The 19,566-nt window shown below is 38.8% G+C and overlaps 1 protein-coding gene and 1 long non-coding RNA gene across 2 annotated transcripts; one reads left to right on the forward strand and one right to left on the reverse strand.

Moving 5' to 3' along the window:
* The first annotated feature begins 4,222 nt into the window (after window positions 1-4,222).
* Window positions 4,223-7,879, forward strand: LOC309487038. The gene is made up of 4 exons (XR_014201723.1): window positions 4,223-4,598; window positions 5,164-5,281; window positions 5,428-5,597; window positions 6,119-7,879. It is a non-coding gene; the product is annotated as an uncharacterized lncRNA (long non-coding RNA).
* Window positions 7,880-10,820: 2,941 nt separating this feature from the next.
* LOC309487027 (uncharacterized protein) lies at window positions 10,821-16,219 on the reverse strand. The gene is made up of 4 exons (XM_082154575.1): window positions 16,102-16,219; window positions 15,986-16,015; window positions 11,212-11,373; window positions 10,821-11,083 (listed from the first exon to the last, which is right to left on the reverse strand). The coding sequence occupies exons 1-4, from the start codon at window positions 16,109-16,111 to the stop codon at window positions 10,986-10,988; spliced, it is 300 nt and encodes a 99-aa protein (XP_082010701.1). The 5' UTR covers window positions 16,112-16,219; the 3' UTR covers window positions 10,821-10,985.
* Between the last annotated feature and the right edge of the window lie 3,347 nt (window positions 16,220-19,566).

Raw genomic sequence — 19,566 nt, forward strand, 5'->3', positions numbered from 1 at the left:
ATCTTTTATCTTTTAAACTGCATCAAGCTTTTATTTTGGCAGAAAACATGGTTTACAAATGCGTCTCATTACAGTTCTAGTAAAATGCGGTATTCGTCAACAATGCAGATGTGGAAATAATGCGTAACTAGGTAATGGGTTCCTAGATCTGCTTAGTGCAGGCTCTACTACACTTTCTCATCTCTCTCCTCATCCTCTCAGTCCTCACTATCATCATTAGCCACGGGAGCTGATAAAGGTCCTGCTGCTGCACAAAACATATCTGATAATCTGACACATTTTACAGCGTCTGCTTGAAGGCCCTTTTTCTTTTTTCACGCTATTTCTCTACACATTCCTTGCGTTTCTTCTCCATCTCTCTGACTATTTTGACAGATACACACTGCACGCTTGCTCAGAGCCCAAAGGGGGAGGCGTTTAAATATGTGATTGGCACAGCCCAGTGTCAATCAATAAAATAACCAATGGGCCGCGGATCTACGTGTTTCATTGTCTGTGAGAAGAAAAAAAACCTACGTGGACTTTTTTTGACCAATGCCTTACACCGGCACAAAGTTTAAGTCTTGCCATTTTAAATATTTAAGCGCAAAAAGACGTGAAAGAGAACTAATTAAGTTTTTCGCTGTATGGGAGGTTTTTTGAGTACAAACATCTGAAGCACACGCCCAGAAATCCGCGTCTCAGACAACGCACAAATACTGAATTAAACTCTCTTTCACGTCTTCTTGAGCTTCAAAATGCCCGTATTGGCAAGTATCCTCATAAACATAGTCAGTTAGGCCTATGTCTTAAGTGAAAATATACAGTTGAGATGGAAAACACATGTGTATCAGTATATTGGATCCATGAATTAGTTCTTGAAGTGACAGCAGCCTAATGTATAGGCAATGTCCTTAATATTACTTGAATAGCAAAAGACAAAGAAGAATCACTCACTGCTCTTGACTGAATAAGTTTTGCAACTTTAATAAGGGTTTTACTACGCATTTGACTTCTTTACTATATTTCTGTACCTTAAAATTTCACTGGTGTCTAAAATGTTGGTGTAATAACCTGAACCGCGACGTAAAAAAAAAAAAGCTAGCATTTCGAAATTAAAGTCTAAATATTTCCAGATTAAAGTCTAAATATTTCAAGATTAAAGTCTAAATATTTTGAGAATAAAGTCGAAATATTTCAAGAATTAAGTTGAAATATTTGACGAGGGTGAGCTCCCCGTCAGGAACCTACCCCATCCTATTCAGTTCATGATAAACTCACCAGTTGTGGCACGCCCCCAACTTGGCCCGCGTTCACTTACCTGCTTCGCCCACCTTCACCATTGTTGATGGCGCCGAAAGCTTCCCCCTGGAGGAGGCCGTCGCAAAATCTACTATGTGACCTGTCAAGCTGGATCTGCTCTCCGTATGATGACGGTTCTTCAAGTGTTTCAAGCCCAACTTCTTCATGCTATGGATGAGTCCGGCCCAGACCCTGGTGCTTTTAAGGAGCTGCGCAGCACAACCAACCTCGCTACTTGCGCTACAAAGACAGCAGCTCAGATGATTAGCTGTAAAATGGCCTGTTTAGTGGTACTCAAAGTGCCACCTATGGTTAAATTTGAAGATCAAGGATGCTGACAGGACAGCCCTCCTTGACTCCCCCGTTTCTCCCTTGGACCTATTCGGTTCTGCACGGCTTTGCTGAGTGTTTCATAGCGGCCTGGAAGGTACCGCAGGCTATGCAACACTTCCTACTGAAGCAGGCTAGTGTAACCAGAAATGATTAATTAAGACAAGAGTCAGAATTATAATAATTAAAGAAACGTTTTACTGAAGATAGTTTGCAGTTTCATCAGCAGAAGTCAGCTTCAAGACTCACACAGAGTTCGTAGGACGCCCCACTTACAGTTACAAAAATCACAGCAATTATACCCTACACCAAGGTCTAAGCTACGACCTTGCTTCAGGTTGAATGATTCTCATTGGCTAAGAAATAGATAAACATAGTAATTTTCCACACATATACAGATAGACTGAAGCATATCTCCATCGATTATGGAGACACTCGGACCCTGAAGTTAATGGTCCCCCAAACTATTGGTTCCAATGACCCTTGTGACCTAGTTGTCAGGGTACCCTAGAAAAGCAGATGGATGTATTGACACGTTGAAGACCTTTCTCAAACAAAACATCTTTCCATATTTCATTTCTTGAAGCCGGGCTAAATGAGGAAGCACTGTTACTGCATTCCTGACATCAAATACAGACATTAGAGAATACATGAAAAGAACATTAAAGTAATCACACTGGTAACTTCTATAACAAAGTAAAATCTCACAAGCCTAGAGAAGTCATTCAACTCCTTTGATATTTAGAAGGAAAATATTGATTAATATCTTGATTATAATCACTCATTAGATATGAAGAGTTCAGATGCAAGTGCCATCTGAAATTTTCTTCTAGAATGATCATTTTTATCAAGCTCGTATATTTAAGTTCAGTAATTTCACTTAAATGGCAATAAATAGGTAATTTCCATTGCCATTTAAGTGAAATTACTGAACTTAAATATATGAGCTTGATAAAAATTATCATTCTAGAAGAAAATTTCAGATGGCACTTAGAGGCTTTTGCATCTGAACTCTTCATATACCTTGAAGCAGCATTGGATTCCAGAATCCACCCCCTTCACTAGTTATTCTGCTGCTTCTAGTCGCCCTAAGCCGTTGTTGGCTCAACAGCACACCAAGCCAGCTCCTGTGTATGCTCAGCCCCTTGCGCAAGGCGGAATCCAAGGTGAAGCAGTGCTTTCGTCAAGCTAAGCACTACTCATTTTGAGCAGCCCAAGCAGTCACTGATGCTTTGGGCTCGAGGAGGGAGCTAAGTCCCGCCAAGGCTGGACCACCCTCAAAGTGACCAAGTGTTCACTTCCCAACCCTCTGTTCAGTTCGGAGTGTTGGAGACTCTGTGTTTGTTGTGGGTACTGCGTCCGCCCTACCAATGGTATGCATGCCCAGAACTTCCGCTGTCAAAGCGAGTCTGACACTGCAAAATCAAACACTTTCACAAATTCCTGCTGCGAGCATCAACCCCCCAACACGGTGCGGCGAGCTGTCATCTGCGGCTCTCTTACCCCTCACAGCCGTAGCCAGACTTGTGGAAGCCATTCCCGGTGTGTCAAATTGAGTTTTAGAGACAATAAAAAGGGGCTAACGCTCACGTCCTCGGGCTCGGTAAAGGAAGAGAAGTACAGATTCTGATAGAAAAGGGCGCAGTAGAAGAAGTTCTCACTGCCCACATTAATCTTGCTCGTCCCCAAGAAGGATGGCGGCCTCAGGCCCATCCTCGACTTGAGATGTCTGAACCGCACTCTGTTTAGACGGCCGTTCAGAATGTTAATTTTGAAACAAATCCTATTGCAGATCTGCCTAGGGATTTGTTTTTATCATTGGATCTGAAAGAACCATACTTTCTAATCCAGATAGCTCCCCATCACAGACCTTTCTTCAGATTCATGTCTGAGTGGGTGGCTTATCATAATAGTAGGCAATTACATGTTTAATGGTCTTTTGAACAGAAAGTGAAAAAAAGTAAAATGTTATTTGTTGGTTTCTGTAAGCACTATGGCCCTATAAAATGTTGAAACAAATCACTCCCTTTACAGTTTCTGACACGTATAGGGAAACTGATTAGTTCACGTCTGTGTACTTGCCCAGACAAATGGCTTTTCAGCCCGCCGAAACAGGCGAAGCCGACTGCCTATTTAAGTCGCACTAAATTTCGTCATTTCGAGTCAGAATTTTTCGACTGAGTGGCAGTAGCGTCGACTCACATATGCGCAGTAGTATGGCAAGCTATGCAATGCTTGTTCCCGTTATCTCAGTGAACCAAGGTCTGACGCGTATGGACAATGCACTGCAAATGCACGCTGTGCTACTAGCGCAGAACGGAAGCGTGGGTGACAAGGGCCCCAGGCAGTCTACCAGTGTTAGGGGCCTAAAATCTCTCCAATAAGGCAGGCTCGGATTCCGGGCCGGAGCCTGTGGGTATAATGTCTCCTAGAGAAAACCTGTGAGGGTGGAGGTCAACAGGGGCGGTCTATATACAATGTTAACAAATAATAAACAGTTACAAATTGGCAAACATTATCATTAACCAGTGCAACATAATAATGCCTTAAAATGCAAAAGTAAGCCTACAAAGATCCTTTAGAACCCTCTCTGTTAACTATAATGTACACTGTAAAATCCAATAGCTTTCCTGACTCACATATACTTAGTAAACTTTACTCAGCAATATAAAATACGTACTTCTTACTAGGTTTTGTTGAGTTACAGTCAATTGCAGGGTGAAAATTACAAGTTACTCAATCGTTTGAGTGACGCTTACTTGAAATAAGCAAGTAACAACAAAGGATGCAATGACGTTACTAAACCAGTGAGAGGCAGCAGTACATTAAAGCGTGCCTAATGTGCAGAAAAAACAAAGAAGAAGAAGAAGCGACACTTGTGAGAGCATGCGCAATAGATTCTGTGCGTATTTCATTTTCGGCGCCAATTTTGCAGATGTGGAAAGACTTTGACAGACTGCCTACGTTTTTGGCATAATAATAATAAGGTGAGTAATCAAGTATGCGAATTTTGTGTGAATGTTTTTTTTAACTGTCTGTCGCTAGTTTTTACTGATCTCCTTAATGTCTACCAAATAATTGTGATATTCGGAGCTTGAAGAATATGGTTTGGCCTGTTGTTGTTTTTTTGCGCATAAAACTATCAGGTACCATAACAGTTCCTGGAATGCCTGAAAACCGATTTATTTGTCCCAAATGTAAGAATTATGGTTTTCTATTTTACCATTCTCACTGATGCATTCTCCTCTGGCATTGGTTTAAATTATTAAGGTTCCAAATCTGGTGAAATGGCGCACATCTAAGTTACAGTTAAATGTAACCTGCAGCTTATGCAGAGATGAAGTATGTGATGCTTTTTGACAGTATTTGTGATTTCACAACAGCATTAAACTATTATTTTTTAAATTGAGTAAATTCAGATTGTAATGCATGCAAGCACTGTAAAGGTTTTTTTTTTTTTACTCAAACTCAAATGCTTTATCACTGCTGATAAAATTAGCCATTTTTTAACAAGATGAGAAACTTAGTAATGTAAAGTGATGTTATCCCTAGTGATGTTACCCTAGTGGAACTCTCATTGCATCAAAGATGGACCAGACCTTCTCAATGCAAAGACGTGAAATTGTGGATGCAGATGGAGCAGTGGCCAGCTCTTTTTACAGAGAGACAAGTAAGTACTTATTCATACCGTTTCCACCATGAGAAACCACATTCTGTTTAGGTTTGGCTTTAGAATTGGCCTGTTGGCCTGACCATGCATTGAAAAGATTTCCACACTGTCCCATGCCTTTTTTTTTTTTTTTGCCTGTGTTGTAGGTGTTTTCAGAGTTTAACAGGATAGTCCCCACAGATCTGCAGACTGCAGAGTAACTTTTATGGTGCTGTGGAATGTGGATCGCTACACACCACGCTTTGTCACAATCTTCAAGTCTTCAAGAAGCATTGGAGAGAAATTAGATGAGCTTATGCAGCAAATTAATACAGGGGTGAGTTTACTGCAGCCTTAATTTTTTATTATTATTCTGAGTTGATCATGGTTTTGCTTACAATCTATCTAGCTGTTGTACAATCAGAGTTATATTAGAAAATGTCCTGTCTCATCCAAGCTTGATAATGGCAGTGAATGGCTGTATATTTTTTTAAGTCCATCAGAATGCATCCATCCATGATAAAAGTGCATCTATCCATCAATATACGGCCATTCACTTGCATTGTAAAGCTTGGATAAGACAGGACATTTTCTTTTACATAACTCTGATTGTATTCATCTGAAAGAAAAATGTAATATACACACAGGATAACTTGAGGGTGAGTAAATCATGTGCTAATTTTCATTTTTGGGTGAACTATCCCTAAAAGTCGGCATAAAATAAAAAAATATATAAATTATATAAACTTAATGGGACATTTTAATTAAAGGCAGTGTATTCAGGGCAGAGAACTGTCAATTAATCAAGCCTTTTCACTTTTCCCTGTTGTAATATTTTTATTTTTTGGTTTCATTCAGGTATGTGATGTTGATGAAGCCTGGGCACAACTGTTGGGGTGCTGACTGTCATTGATGAGGAAGAACTTCCCTCTCTAACTTTGCCCAGTGTCTACTGACATCATTGTTGAGAGAGGTATTGTAATGGATAATCTGCAGAACCTGCCTCAGACAATTTGAATCTATTTTGGTCATTCTTATGCTTTAAATTTGGATTACCCAAAAGACTTGAAAAATACTTTTAACTTCATTCAGAAATTGATGCTTGGTTTGGGACAGAACAAACTCCCACCAAAACTGTAATCTCTAAAAAATCTCCTGTTGAGTAATCAAATGTGCAAAATAAAAGGGAAACGAAGCCATTTGTTTAAAATTGTCTACCCATTAGTTCATGAGCAAGTTAAAGGGTTAGTTCACCCAAAAATGAAAATTCTGTCAGTAATTACTCACCTTCATGTCATTCAAAACCTGTAAGACCTTTGTTCATCTTCAAAACACAAATAAAGATATTTTTGATGAAATCTGAGAGCTTTCTACCCCCCAATGACCGTAACGTCATTGCAACTTTCAAGGCCCAGAAAGGTAGTAAAAATATTGTTACAATAGTCCATGTGACTACAGTAGTTCAACCTTAATATTATGAAGCGACGAGAATACTTTTTGTGCGCAAAAACCCCCCAAATAATGACATTATTCAACAATCTCTTCTCTTCCACGTCATTCTCCTACGCTGCCTGTTGACATAGTGTAAACAGCCCAGTGCTTCTGGGTTCTACGTTAGAACGTAGGCTTATTATTGGCCAGCATCACACATGACCAGCGTCAGCCAATAATAAGCCTACGTTCTGACGTAGAACCCAGAAGCACTTTACACTACGTCAACAGCATAGGAGAATGAAGTGGAAGAGAAGAGATTATTGAATAATGTCGTAATGGTGGAGTTTTTACACACAAAAAGTATTCTTGTCGCTTCATAACATTAAGGTTGAAGTACTGTAGTCACATGGACTATTTTAACGGTGTCTTTACTACCTTTCTGGGCCTTGAAAGTTGCAATGACATTGCAGTCTATGGAGGGACAGACAGCTCTCAGATTTCATCAGATATCTTCATTTGTGTTCCGAAGATGAACGAAAGTCTTACGGAGTTGGAACAACTTGAGGGTGAGTAATTACTGACAGAATTAAATTTTTTGGGTGAACTAACCCTTTAAGATGCTGTCAGCGTTTTCATTCAGCGTATGTGTGTCAGAGACATTGCTTTTTCATCGTTTAGGCTAATGAATGTAGCCACTTTTTTTGCACAAGTTTGGTCTTCGAATTATTATTGATTAAAGTGAGTAATTGTTATGTATTGAATTGTTAAAGCTGTTTGTTGAGAATGTAGTAGAGTCAGGGTATGGTTTTAAATATATTTATTTTGATTCAGATTTTATATACATTTACTAATACGTTATTAAAATCAAAGGTTGTATTTGTTAACATTAGTTAATGCACTGTAAACTAACATGAACAATGAATAGCTGTATTTTTATTAACTAACATTAACAAAGATTAATAAATACTGTAACAAATGTATTGCTCATTGTTAGTTCATGTTAGTTAATACACTGACTAATGTTAACTAATGAACCTTATAACGTGTTTCTGTTTTTTTGTTTTAAAAAAAATTAAAAAAACTAAAGTGACTACATAAATTGTATACCCCAATGCAAACTTGTGTGGACCACCCCTGTGTCAGTTGTTAAGAAAACAAATACAATAAATTTACCTTTGAACTGTATCATTGCCTTAGATTTATTTGTCCAGTTGTAAATGTTATCTTTGTAAAATTGTGAAAGTATTCTCAATGATATATAATAGATGATTGATAGCACTTAAGTTATTGGAGTAAAGCTTACTTGCTATTTTAAGTGCAATCGGTTTGCATGGTTTTAACAAGTAAACTGGATTGCTTTTGAAGTAAAGTAAACTCAGTAATTCCAAGTTGTATGCAGAAAACATCTGAGTTAACACAACTAGCATAAATGAGTACATCTAAAGTAAATGATCAAGTATACTATACAAATTAGTTTTAAGTTACTAGAACTCTCTTGTAAGTGTACACTACTAGACATGCACTTGTTAGTACTACATACTATTCCTATTTCACGTTACTTAGTTTTTTAAGTGCAATCGGTTTGCATGCTTTTTTTGAGTAAGCTGAACTAATCGGATTTTACAGTGTAGTTAATGTAACAATTAGGGTTGGGCATCGTTTTGATTGTAACAATTCTGATTCCAATTCAGATTCTTCCTTTTGATTCCGGTTCTTATCGATTCTTGATTCAGATTCTTTGAGTGGAGGAGCTGAAACGGGTCACATGCTTATTTCTCAGATAAGAGTAAAATTTTATTTTGATTCAATGGTTATTTAGAGTTTTCCCGGGCTTTTTCAGCCACACTTTAGAGCACTTTAGAGCGCTAATGTCTGTTAACATCAATATTTGCCACCCTCCAAGCACAGTTGTACACCCCAAGAGCCCGAACCGGCAAAGTGGGTGTGGCGTCTTTTCACCCTAGGTAGAGGGGAAAGTAGAGAGCTAAATGACTTATGACCCCCAGGGCCCCCAGGACAATAGACAGGTCCCTTAAAGGGTTGGGGCGGGGAGGGCCCTTTGAGAAATCTGCCCATCAGGTCGTGTTTTCCTACTGTCTGGCCAGCTGTAAATAGTACCAAGCTCAAGTTTTTAAGGGGTAAGTCTTCAAGTTGTACGTTTTTAAGGGGTAAGTGCATGGTACTCTGTTAAAGCTGCCGTGTATACTTTGAGCGTGGTCAGGGTGCACCCACGTCCAACAGCTACTGCAGAGATGAGAATGGAAGCGATCTCAAGACATAGGGTTTATACGCCGGGCTGAGCACCAGCCAGACAAATTTTAACATTTTTGTGGATAAAGGCACCTGGTAGAAGGTGCCCTTACCCCAGAGATCATGTTCATGACCTCTCGGGAGAGACGTGAAAGAGAGACGAGAGGCCACAGGTGGTCACAGCCAAATTGAGCCCTCTGCCAGAAAAAGGAGGTCTCTCCTGAGCAGGATTGGCCATGGTGCTGCTGACAGCAGCTGAACTAATCCCAGGAACCATGGCTGGTTCTGCCAGGGTGGTGCCAAGAGTAAAACTGAGTTTCTGTCCTCCCTGATTCAGTTGATGACCTGAGGGAACAGTGCTAACGGAGGAAAGGCATAAAGGCGCAGAGTGGGCCACCTGTGGGCTAATGCGTCCTTTTCCTTCAAGAAGGATATTGGGCTGTGAGTGTTCTCTTTTGATGAAAAAATGCTCCAAATCATGCGGACCGTCTTGGGGTGGAGTCTTCACTCCCTCAGAGGTGGTCTGTTCTGGGACAGAATATCTGCTCCCGTGTTCATGGAGCCTGGCACATTTATCAGTCTCACTGAGTAGCGATTGTGTCAGCCAGACATTGGCTCTATCCACAAGCCAAAGACTGGCCTGCCGACTACTTGTTTATAGCTATGCTATCATACTGAACGCAATGCTTGATGCATAAAATGCTCAATAGACAAAACAAGATGAATATGGAGAAGTTCCTGTTACATGGGTTTGGAAGTCTTTTTTAAGGCATGCGTTAAAGGTTTAGCCTAAACTGGGCTTTAGCTATTCTATTTTACAGCTGATGTATTTTAAAGTGTGCCTGAGAAAACACATTGCAACCTTTTGCTGTTCTTTTGCACAACATATCCAGCACTGGGTGTATGTACTAAGGCATTGTGGGAGTCTCTCATTCCTGTGCCATTACACCATTTAGAATTGTATTAATGGTAATCTACAATCAGAGTTACACATATGAGGCTCAGTTTACGGGTTTAAAAATGTTTACAGAGAATTGTTTCAACATTTTAAGGGAAGCCTTAGAAAGGCTTAGAAAGCCTTAGAAAGGGCTGTATTGTATTAGAGAACATGGCAGATTGTAATGCGTTTAAAATTACCACATATTGACAACACAACAACAAAATACAACAATACACAACAAATGTGAATTGCAAATAATTGTCAGAGTTATGTTCCATTATGTTATGTTTCGGTTCTATCTTCCTTATCTGGTAGTTTGACTCAGCTTGTTTGATCATTATTCCGTTCATCTCGTGTCTGATTCATTTTCTCATTAGTTCCTCTGTATTATACTCCCTGTTCGGTTCAGTTCTTTGTCCTGTCTAGGTCACTGTTGAAGTGTGTTAATCTGTTTCCCTGCCTGTTCCGTGAGTTTTGGATTAAAGACTATTTGCATATTATTCTCCTGCATCATGTGCTTAATTCTGAGCAGCCACCCGTGACAATAATGTGCATAAAGCCAAGAACAAATTGTAATTCTTGTGAAACCACATGGTGGAATAATTTGGAATAAACTTCTCATTTTTAAGCAGAATTTATAACACAGAACATATATGCTTTTGCAAGAACTCCAGTAACCCCATCATTAGGGACATGGTTTGAGGCAATGAGGAATATAATATATAATGAGAAATATATTGAGAAATAATATAAATTAAAGTTACTTAAGTACCAAACGGTGCCTTATGGCTCCAGTGTGTTCTTCCAATGATTGCCATCAGTCTGAGAAACTTTTTTCATTAGGAAAACTCCCCTTATGACAATTTAAGTGAGTAACTCTGAGCAGTTACAGTTAATTACACAACATTAGTTTATGATAAATAAATGACAGCAAGAGACTATTTGTTTTCATTTTATTTGCTTATAAACAGCACCCTTACACCTAAACTGATACAGATAGGCCACTGCATGTTAATCACTTAGACATACAGTGAGATAATGATAATATAATGATTTCTTTTCTCTTTTTTTTGTAACATACAATAATTGCACAGATTTAAACTACACAGTATAGTTGGTAGCCATGCTAGCAACTGCCCCCACTGTGGCTCCCAAAGCCCCCACGATGGCTTGACCTGCCAAAGGGATTCCCGCAGCACCTAATGACATGAAAAATGACATGAAAAAAATTGTGTAGCCTATTTGCCCCTTGCATAAATCAATTTTATTGTTAAAGTGAAAAGATAATAAAAAAAATAAATAAAAAAAATCCAGATATTTGGCTCACCAGCAGATTGAAGAACAGCTACCACACTTCCAGCTGCGACCCCTCCTCCGTTCGCCACGGCAGTAGCTGACATCAAAGTGGAGGCAATTGAACCCGCAGCAATTCCACCGGCGGTGAAACCAGCCGCTGTTAGAACAGCAGGAGCTGCAACAATTGCTCCCGCTATTCGGAGAAACACAGTAGTTCAGGTGGATCAAATTCCATTAAAATAATTTATATATTTCACAAAATCAGGGTTATTTAAAACTCATTTTCTGCGGCTTTATCCGAAATTGCGTACTCTATTGAACAGGCACTTATTTTGAACAAATAGGCCTAGGCCTAATTGCTTCACAGCCACTAAAAAGAACATTCTATATAGTATGAATATAATCTGGACGTACTACATTCACCATGTTGTTCAAAAAGACATTGTCACCAGGCCAAACTGTATTGTTTACTGGAATAGACTGGTTGAAGGTTTGTTATGGAAGGCCATCTGGACTTTACCAAACAAATATTTATTGGTAAATAAAATAAAGGAAATAAGTCTCAAAATCTTATACTACCCAGTAAATAATTTTCTTGTTAAATTAAAAAAGGATATTGATCTGAACTGTTCTTTTTGTAATACATTGGCTGAAACCTTGTTTCATTTATTTTGGCATTGCGCTCATGTAAGAAAATTTTGGAAAGATTTGTCTAGATTTATAATTGACCCCACTTTTTCTTTGTATTTAGAAAATATTATATTTGGTTTTAATAATATTCCCTCAAATAAAAGGAAAGAGTACTATATTATAAATTTAATTTAAATTTTTGTTAAATTCCATTTACATAAATGTAATATAAAACCCTACCTTTGTTTTTGGTTCTTGAAAAAGAAATGCAATTAGATATCAAGACTATCTTTCATTCCCACAACAAGAAAGCAATTTAAACTTATTTTTGTGAATCCTTTGATATTTTTATATAATGTTTAGCCTCCACCCCCTGGCTGACTGTTTTTGTTTTGTTTTTGTTTATCCGATTTGTATATATTGCAATTCTGACTGTACATTGACTATGTTTGTTTGAAGTGCAATAAAAAAAAATCTTTTTTTTTTTTTAAGTTAGCGAGTGAAGGGCATGACAATTTTGGACTGGAACGCAGCCTAGGTCGAACAAGACTTTTGTCTTGTTTGGTGAGTGTGTCAAAAAATGTCAGCCCAATCAGCAGCAACATGTAGGCTATAACCAGCGGGCACTTTTAGAAACACGGGATTCTGTCCCCCGCATTTATTTTGACCCAGCGTCAATATTTCCGCCCGTTTTCTCTGATTTGTTATTTAGACTTGAGTGAACTAACATTCAGCCAATCACAGCGCGAATCATCTCTTGGGTGTGTCTGCATGAGCTTCAAATCTCTTGTTGCTCTTGCGAATTTTCGTTCGTTTAGTCCCTTTGCTGTTTGGCCGTCTGGAGTAGAATGCACCCCAGAAAAAAAGCAGAGGACGATTACATCCTTTTTACAAACACACAAACACATTATGTTAACAATAATTTATTTGCACACAAAAAAAGCATCATGATCAGTTTTTTGGCTGTCTGATGATAACAATGAGATCGTGAGGTGCTTGAAAGCAGCTTTTGACGCGTTCGACCCGAGTTCGAATCCGCCTTTTGCCGAACTCGCTCTTCTCCATTTTCCCAACACATATGAGATGTCAAATTTATAGCCTATCATAAAGGTCTCTAGCGTTATATTTTGCCAACAAACTAAAATTGAAACAGTGATATGGCTTTGTTGTTTGTTCCTTTCTAAAACAGAACAAGACTTTAACTAATTAGCCAGTCTGTTTGTGCTGCGTGATATAAAGAAAAGTGCGCACTTTGCTCACCGATCAGCTGGTGATCTGGCGTTAAAAATCACTCAAGGGTTTATTTCTTGCAAGTGAAGAAATTAGGACAAAAGTATTGTAATTTCCCTATACTATAGTGTAATATAAAATATACTTTTGAAATATTCATTTTCATTTATAAAGTATAGACATTTATAGGCTATGATTTTACGTCATATAATAATATAATAATGATTTGTATAATTATTCCTAATAACTGTTTGGCATTCTAAAACACCAGTGATAATGTAATGTAGACTGATAGTCTATAGGCTATCATAACTAAAAAGATGTTTGAGCCCTCTTTAGGTACAAGTCAATGCTTTTTCTTTGTTCAATGTGCATAGTTCATGGGTTGAATCCGGTTAAAGCTCTTCATTTTGAGCTCTCAAAGTGCAGCAGATTGATGCATTTAACCTTAAAATGTAAAAAAAAAAAATATCTTCCGGGGGAGCATGCCCCCGAACCCCCCTAGAAGGACAGAGGTCCACCCAACATAGCGGGTATCATCACCATACAGCTTTTGTCCCCCCCACTTTTATAAAGGCTGCTACGCCCCTGGCTATAACAATCGGTTAACGCAGCTCGGTAAACGCAACAATTTTGTCGTAAGAGTTTTATAGTAAAAATATAGCGTATCATAGGGATGGGCAAATGAAGCCTCATGAAGCACTTCGTTTTTCGTTGATCACGTGTTTCTCTGCAAACAATACGCGCTCTGGCACGGAACTTCATAAGAAATTGCGCTGCGTAGGCTAGACCTATTCGATACGCGCTTTGAAGCTTCATTGTCAAATGTAACATCACTAGCATATCAACAGTGATCAGCAATAGTGATAAGTCTAATACTCACAATAAAAATAATACGGTCATACAGGGGTGCCGCCAGAAATTCTGGGCCCTATGGAAACCAAAATTTCTGGGCCCCCTACATTTTTTACAGATAAAATTTAACCCAATAAACATGCCCTGTATACTTTAAAAAAGATACTTAGCACATTGCATAGTTGCATACGAGGTGCAGACAATAACACACACACGTAATAACCATATTATTTTGTTTTCTTAATATAAAATATTAAAATATCTATTTTGTAAACTCCTTATAGCCAATGGTTAGCCTACTACAGACATGTTTTATTCAATTTTATATTATTTTTTCTGGGGCATTTTATTCATATTAAGAACGTCAAGTTTGACAGCATCGATCGTAGCAGCAGCAGCACTGTCACTTCACAGAACACATGACACACACGGCAAACTGATTTTGTAATTTTTGAAGCGTGTAGATTACTTTTTGTTTTGTAAAGTTATCATCATGTGGCGAACACAGTAGATAAGACGTGTTTAGAGGCTTCAATCAATCTTCGTGAAGTTTCGCGCTCAGGCTCACCTTGTTCGGCTGACTGTGCGTTCACACCGGACGCGAATAGCGCGTCAAATTCGCGCCTGCCGCGTCTAGTTATACGCTTGACCACTTTGTGTTAATTCGCGCGTCAAGAGCGAAATTGACGCGCGTAAAAACAAAAGTTTGAAACGAAATTACAACGCGTCTTTGCATGGACTTAACATTGAAATCACTCGCGCCTGACGCGCTATTCGCGTCCGGTGTGAACGCACCATGAGACGGGGACGGGGGACGTGGGGGAAGGAGGACGTGGGTGTGCAGCAGCCGCTGAATCTGTGTCTACGAGACATGATAACCCGGAGACAGCAGAGATGTTATTATTGTTGGATGTAAATCATAATTCAGTAATTATTTTACTTAGCTAGCTAGATAAAAGCAGGTCATGTAGCAACAAAAATAAGTAGCCTAACTCTGAAAGTTTTGGAATACAGGAATAGGGCAAGCTACCTTTCTTTTTGAAAAACTGTGTGACATACTGTCGACTTCGGCGTTCTCTGTCTTCTATTTCCGTTTTTGATGCCCTGACTTTTGATGTGACATGCCTGCGTGTGTCACTGTCTGCGCTGCATCATAGCAAGTGCAATAAGCAAGAGACGCTACACGAGCGATCGTAGCTCGGACAGCGCAGGTGGAATGAACCATTGTGAGGGGGAGGGGTGTGACTGAAACAGTAAATACATTATTTGTTTTTTAAATATTAAATCTATGGTCAAAACGTACAAAATACACATTTAGTGCATGAGGGGCCCTAGCACATTTAATGTATGTATAAAAAAGAGAAAAGAACTAAGAAAAGAAAAAGGGGGTCTGCTCTTCTGGGCCCTAAATCAGCCTGGGCCCTTAGAATCGTCCTAACCTTCCACCCCTTTACGGCGCCCTTGCGGTCATATAGTCTCGGAGGAAAGAAGTGGATTATCCTTCACCTGAAAAGTTTGTCTTTTCATCCTGAAATGCGAGGCAAATGCTAGATCACACAATAATTAGGAACCATAGTTTCCACAAATCCCTTCACTCGATTGGGATGTTCTCTTTTATTCTGGACAGCAAGTGACTGTAACATCGAGTGTATTTTGCAGTTTATTTACCGATTTCATCAGGCTCCGAAAATTCTTCAAAAAACATAAATTCTTCACAAAAACAACTCAGCTGTCATAGTTGCAACTGCAACTCTTGCGTCGTCAGAATACGGTGTTCAACGCACCACCGTTTCCGTTTAAAAAACGTTTTGCAACTTTTTGTCAGGGCTGAATGCAGCCCATGGTTTCAGGCAGGGCTTTATAATTAATCTAGGATTAGGCCAGGTAAATTAGACATCTCAGTAGCTTTTAAAAATGTCTTAGAAAAACACATTGATGTGCATCTTGAAAACATATTTTAAGATATGTCAGTGCAAGTTCCTTTCAGTTAAAACAGCTCAAACATGCATTTTAGAGGCTTAAGCCGTGCCTGTGAAACCAGCAGAAATATAGCCTAGTTTATAATAGGCCTATATTTTTAAGAATTTTACCTGCTGCTGCGCCTGTTGCAATAATCGTTACTAGAGGGAAGATAGAAAACACAAGTAAACTCATTTATTGATAAACATTTAAAATTCTAGTTAGAATAATCAAAATATAAACTTACAGGGATCCATCTTAAGTCGACTCTGTTAAAACGAACAAACAGGATGCTCTTGCTTTACACTGATGTCAATATGTGAGAGCTTGCTTAAATAGCGTTCTGGGTGTTTCACTTTTCAAGAAAGGAAATCGAAACTAACATCAGAGACAAAAAGCTCTTGTCCTCGCTGCAGCTTGTAGCGCGATGACGTAAAGATATAATCTGAAACTATAAGGTACAAGGTAGGCTACGTCAATTACTACTTAGATTGTTATTTTTGTTGTTGTTGTTGTAAACTGTTTTCATTCATAAGCAAACATTCTCTAACTTGCAGAAATTACGCATTTCTCAAATCTCTTTGACAGATCCTTGAAATATAGGCCTATATATATATATATTGTAATGCCACTGATGCATAATGTCTTCGCTGTGTTTGTTTATATGCTAGGCCTACTGTTATCTTTTTTCTTTCTTTTAAATTGGTTTGTGAAACTTTACATGAAGATTCGATAATTTCATTCCTGTAGTCCTAGAGGTTCTATCTGTTCTGTCTTTTATTGTTCGATGCATTATAATAGCAACAAAAAACAACAACAACAACAACAACAAAAAAAACACACTTTGAACACGCATGCGCTGTAGGTTTCGATTACCTCATGAAAGTTTAAACACGCATGCGCGTGATGACTTATGACATACGCTACACAATTTACATTGTTTTATAAAATCTGTATGACATAACATATTTGCTACTTTGTTTGACAGGATATATTAATGGTTAAAGAGTTAGGCCGGCGACAGACTGGCTGCGTGGCGTGAGCGTCTCAGCTGCGTGGCGTGTCCGTTTTTATTTCGGCTCCCATGTCATGTTATAACAGGTTGGGACGCAGGCAGGTATTAGTTGTACCTTTATAGTTCTATTTTCATGCTAGAAATAGAACCGACGCCTATTTTTCACGCGACACGCAAGTGTGTTGGAAGTGTTTTCAGGCAAAATAGAATAGGAAAAGATGTTTGTATGTCATTTTGACACGAATACTAATAAATGACATTTTGATGTTTGAAAGTCTCTAGGTTTTGACAAATTCAGATATAAATGTAATTTAAAAAATATGATCGATTTTCAAATATTGCACGTGTCAACACAGAACGAAATATTCTGTAGCCTATTTTGCCGTCAATACTGCCGACGTCCACTCCCCCCCCCGCGCTGGGCCCCCCCAAACCCCCAAAAATGCAGTTTTTCCTAAATAACTACCTGAACCGTGGCACCGAGGATGAAGACATTTTTATGGTATGTTGGTCTACTAGACTTTTACGGAAAAATTTCGTTTGGTCCCCGGGGGCCACTTCCCCCCCCGCGCTGGGGCCCCCTTAAATTTTTCGTCAACGATACCAGGGACACCGAAACACCGGGGAACATGAAATTTGGTGGGCATGTAGCCCCACTAGCCACGGTTCAGGTAGTTATTTAGGAAAAACTGAATTTTTTGGGGTTTGGGGGGGCCCACACACTGACATCCACACGCACAGACACACACCCATACACACACATACAAATCCACATGTACAGACACACACACACAAACACACACGCGCACACATGTACGCACACATACATACACGCACAGACACACACACACACACACACACACACACACACACACACACACACACACACGCACAGACACACACACACACACACACACACACACACAAACACACAGACACACACATACACAAACACACACACATACACACACACACACACACACACACACACACACACACACACACACACACACACACACAGACAGACATGCACATACTATTACTTTTTTTAGGTATATACATAAACACGCAATACAGCCAAATTACTCCACGTCATTTATTTTTGTGGAAAGCCAGTGCAGGCCTGAGCGGCGGTCATATTTTGTACCGCGATGCGGTACATCTAGTTATTCTTATGTAACTGTTAAACGCAACTGGTATCACCACAAACGTTATTCTGTGCCCTAAAAACTGGCATATTTCATGGTAGGCTATTGTGTCATGCAAGGTAATTGCAAAATCTAGAGAAATGTGCGAGGTGGCCAGCGGGGGATAGTTGAGACACACGTGTATCAACTGTACCCCCGATAGAGTTCTATTAAACACACTGTTTAGTTGTTCAGTGTTATGATAACAGGTTAACCCTCATTTGTGCTCTGGGGTCTATATGACCCCAAGCGACTTTTCTTGAATAAAAAAAAAAAAAAAATGGTTCCCTTCATCTCAGTGGAATACAATTTTGTCACTTTTTCTACATTATCTATCTATACACACACACACACAAACTGGGCTTGATTCGGTTTTTCTAAAGGTATATGTAAAAAAAAAAAAAAGTCACACTCATGACCTTTATTGTATATTTGTATATTCATTGTATATCATTGTATATTTACAATGAATGGATACCTTTACATCATTAAAAATCGGTGTCTCAACTGTATCATGCACTGTCTCAACTGTACGACATAGGTACTACAGTTGAGACAAAGTTGAGACAAAAAGCACCTTATTTTTATGAAATAATTGTGGAAAATATAGTTGTGGGTATTATTGATTGATAATATCTAAGTCTACAAGCTAATGAAATGTCATGTGGAAATTCACTTCTTTTCAGTATCTATTTTTGTGTGAAAAATCTAAACGCAAAAAGTGTCTCAACTGTACTCAGTCTACCCGGCCTTCCACAACTCTCTCCCCCCCACATGGAAAGAACCTATATAAACATATATGTTTTAATATAGGTTTTGATATAGGTTTTTAATATATGTGACATATATAAAATTGGCCGTTTTCCTATATTATATGTACATGCACATATATGTTCACCTATATATGCACCTATATGTTCACCTATATATGCACCTATATGTTCACCTATATGTGCACATATTTGCACCTATATGTTCACCTATATATTAGTAAAATTATTAAAATCCATAGCTACTAGGCCTAGGCTATATATAAAGAAGCAATACAGGAGACCTATATGGCCTGTATATGCACATAATATGCACCTCAATTTTGCCTATATGTGGCATTTATACGCATTTATGTGCATATATGCTGTATATATGCAGCATATATGCTGTATATATGCAGCATATATGTGCATATAAACTGCATATAGGTTTCATATATGCGCATATATCCTCATATAGATTCTTTCCATGTGGGCCATATGTCAAATATATCACCTAGCAGCAGCAGCGCCGCGTCAGACACGTTTGTGGTGTGAGAAAACGCCACGCAACCGCCACGCAGCTGACACGCAACAGAAACGCCTCGCTCACGCCACGCATCCAGTGTGTCGCCAGCCTAATTGTAAAAGTTTAAATTCTTCCATGAAAGCCATAACATGTTTTTCTTCTTACTGACAGCTTCGAAGCTCTCAAGCGATAAAATATTCGAAATACTATACATATTTTGTATTTTATCTCC

Source organism: Leuciscus leuciscus, assembly GCF_965113295.1.
Source record: "Leuciscus leuciscus genome assembly, chromosome: 22".
Lineage (NCBI taxonomy): Eukaryota > Metazoa > Chordata > Actinopteri > Cypriniformes > Leuciscidae > Leuciscus > Leuciscus leuciscus.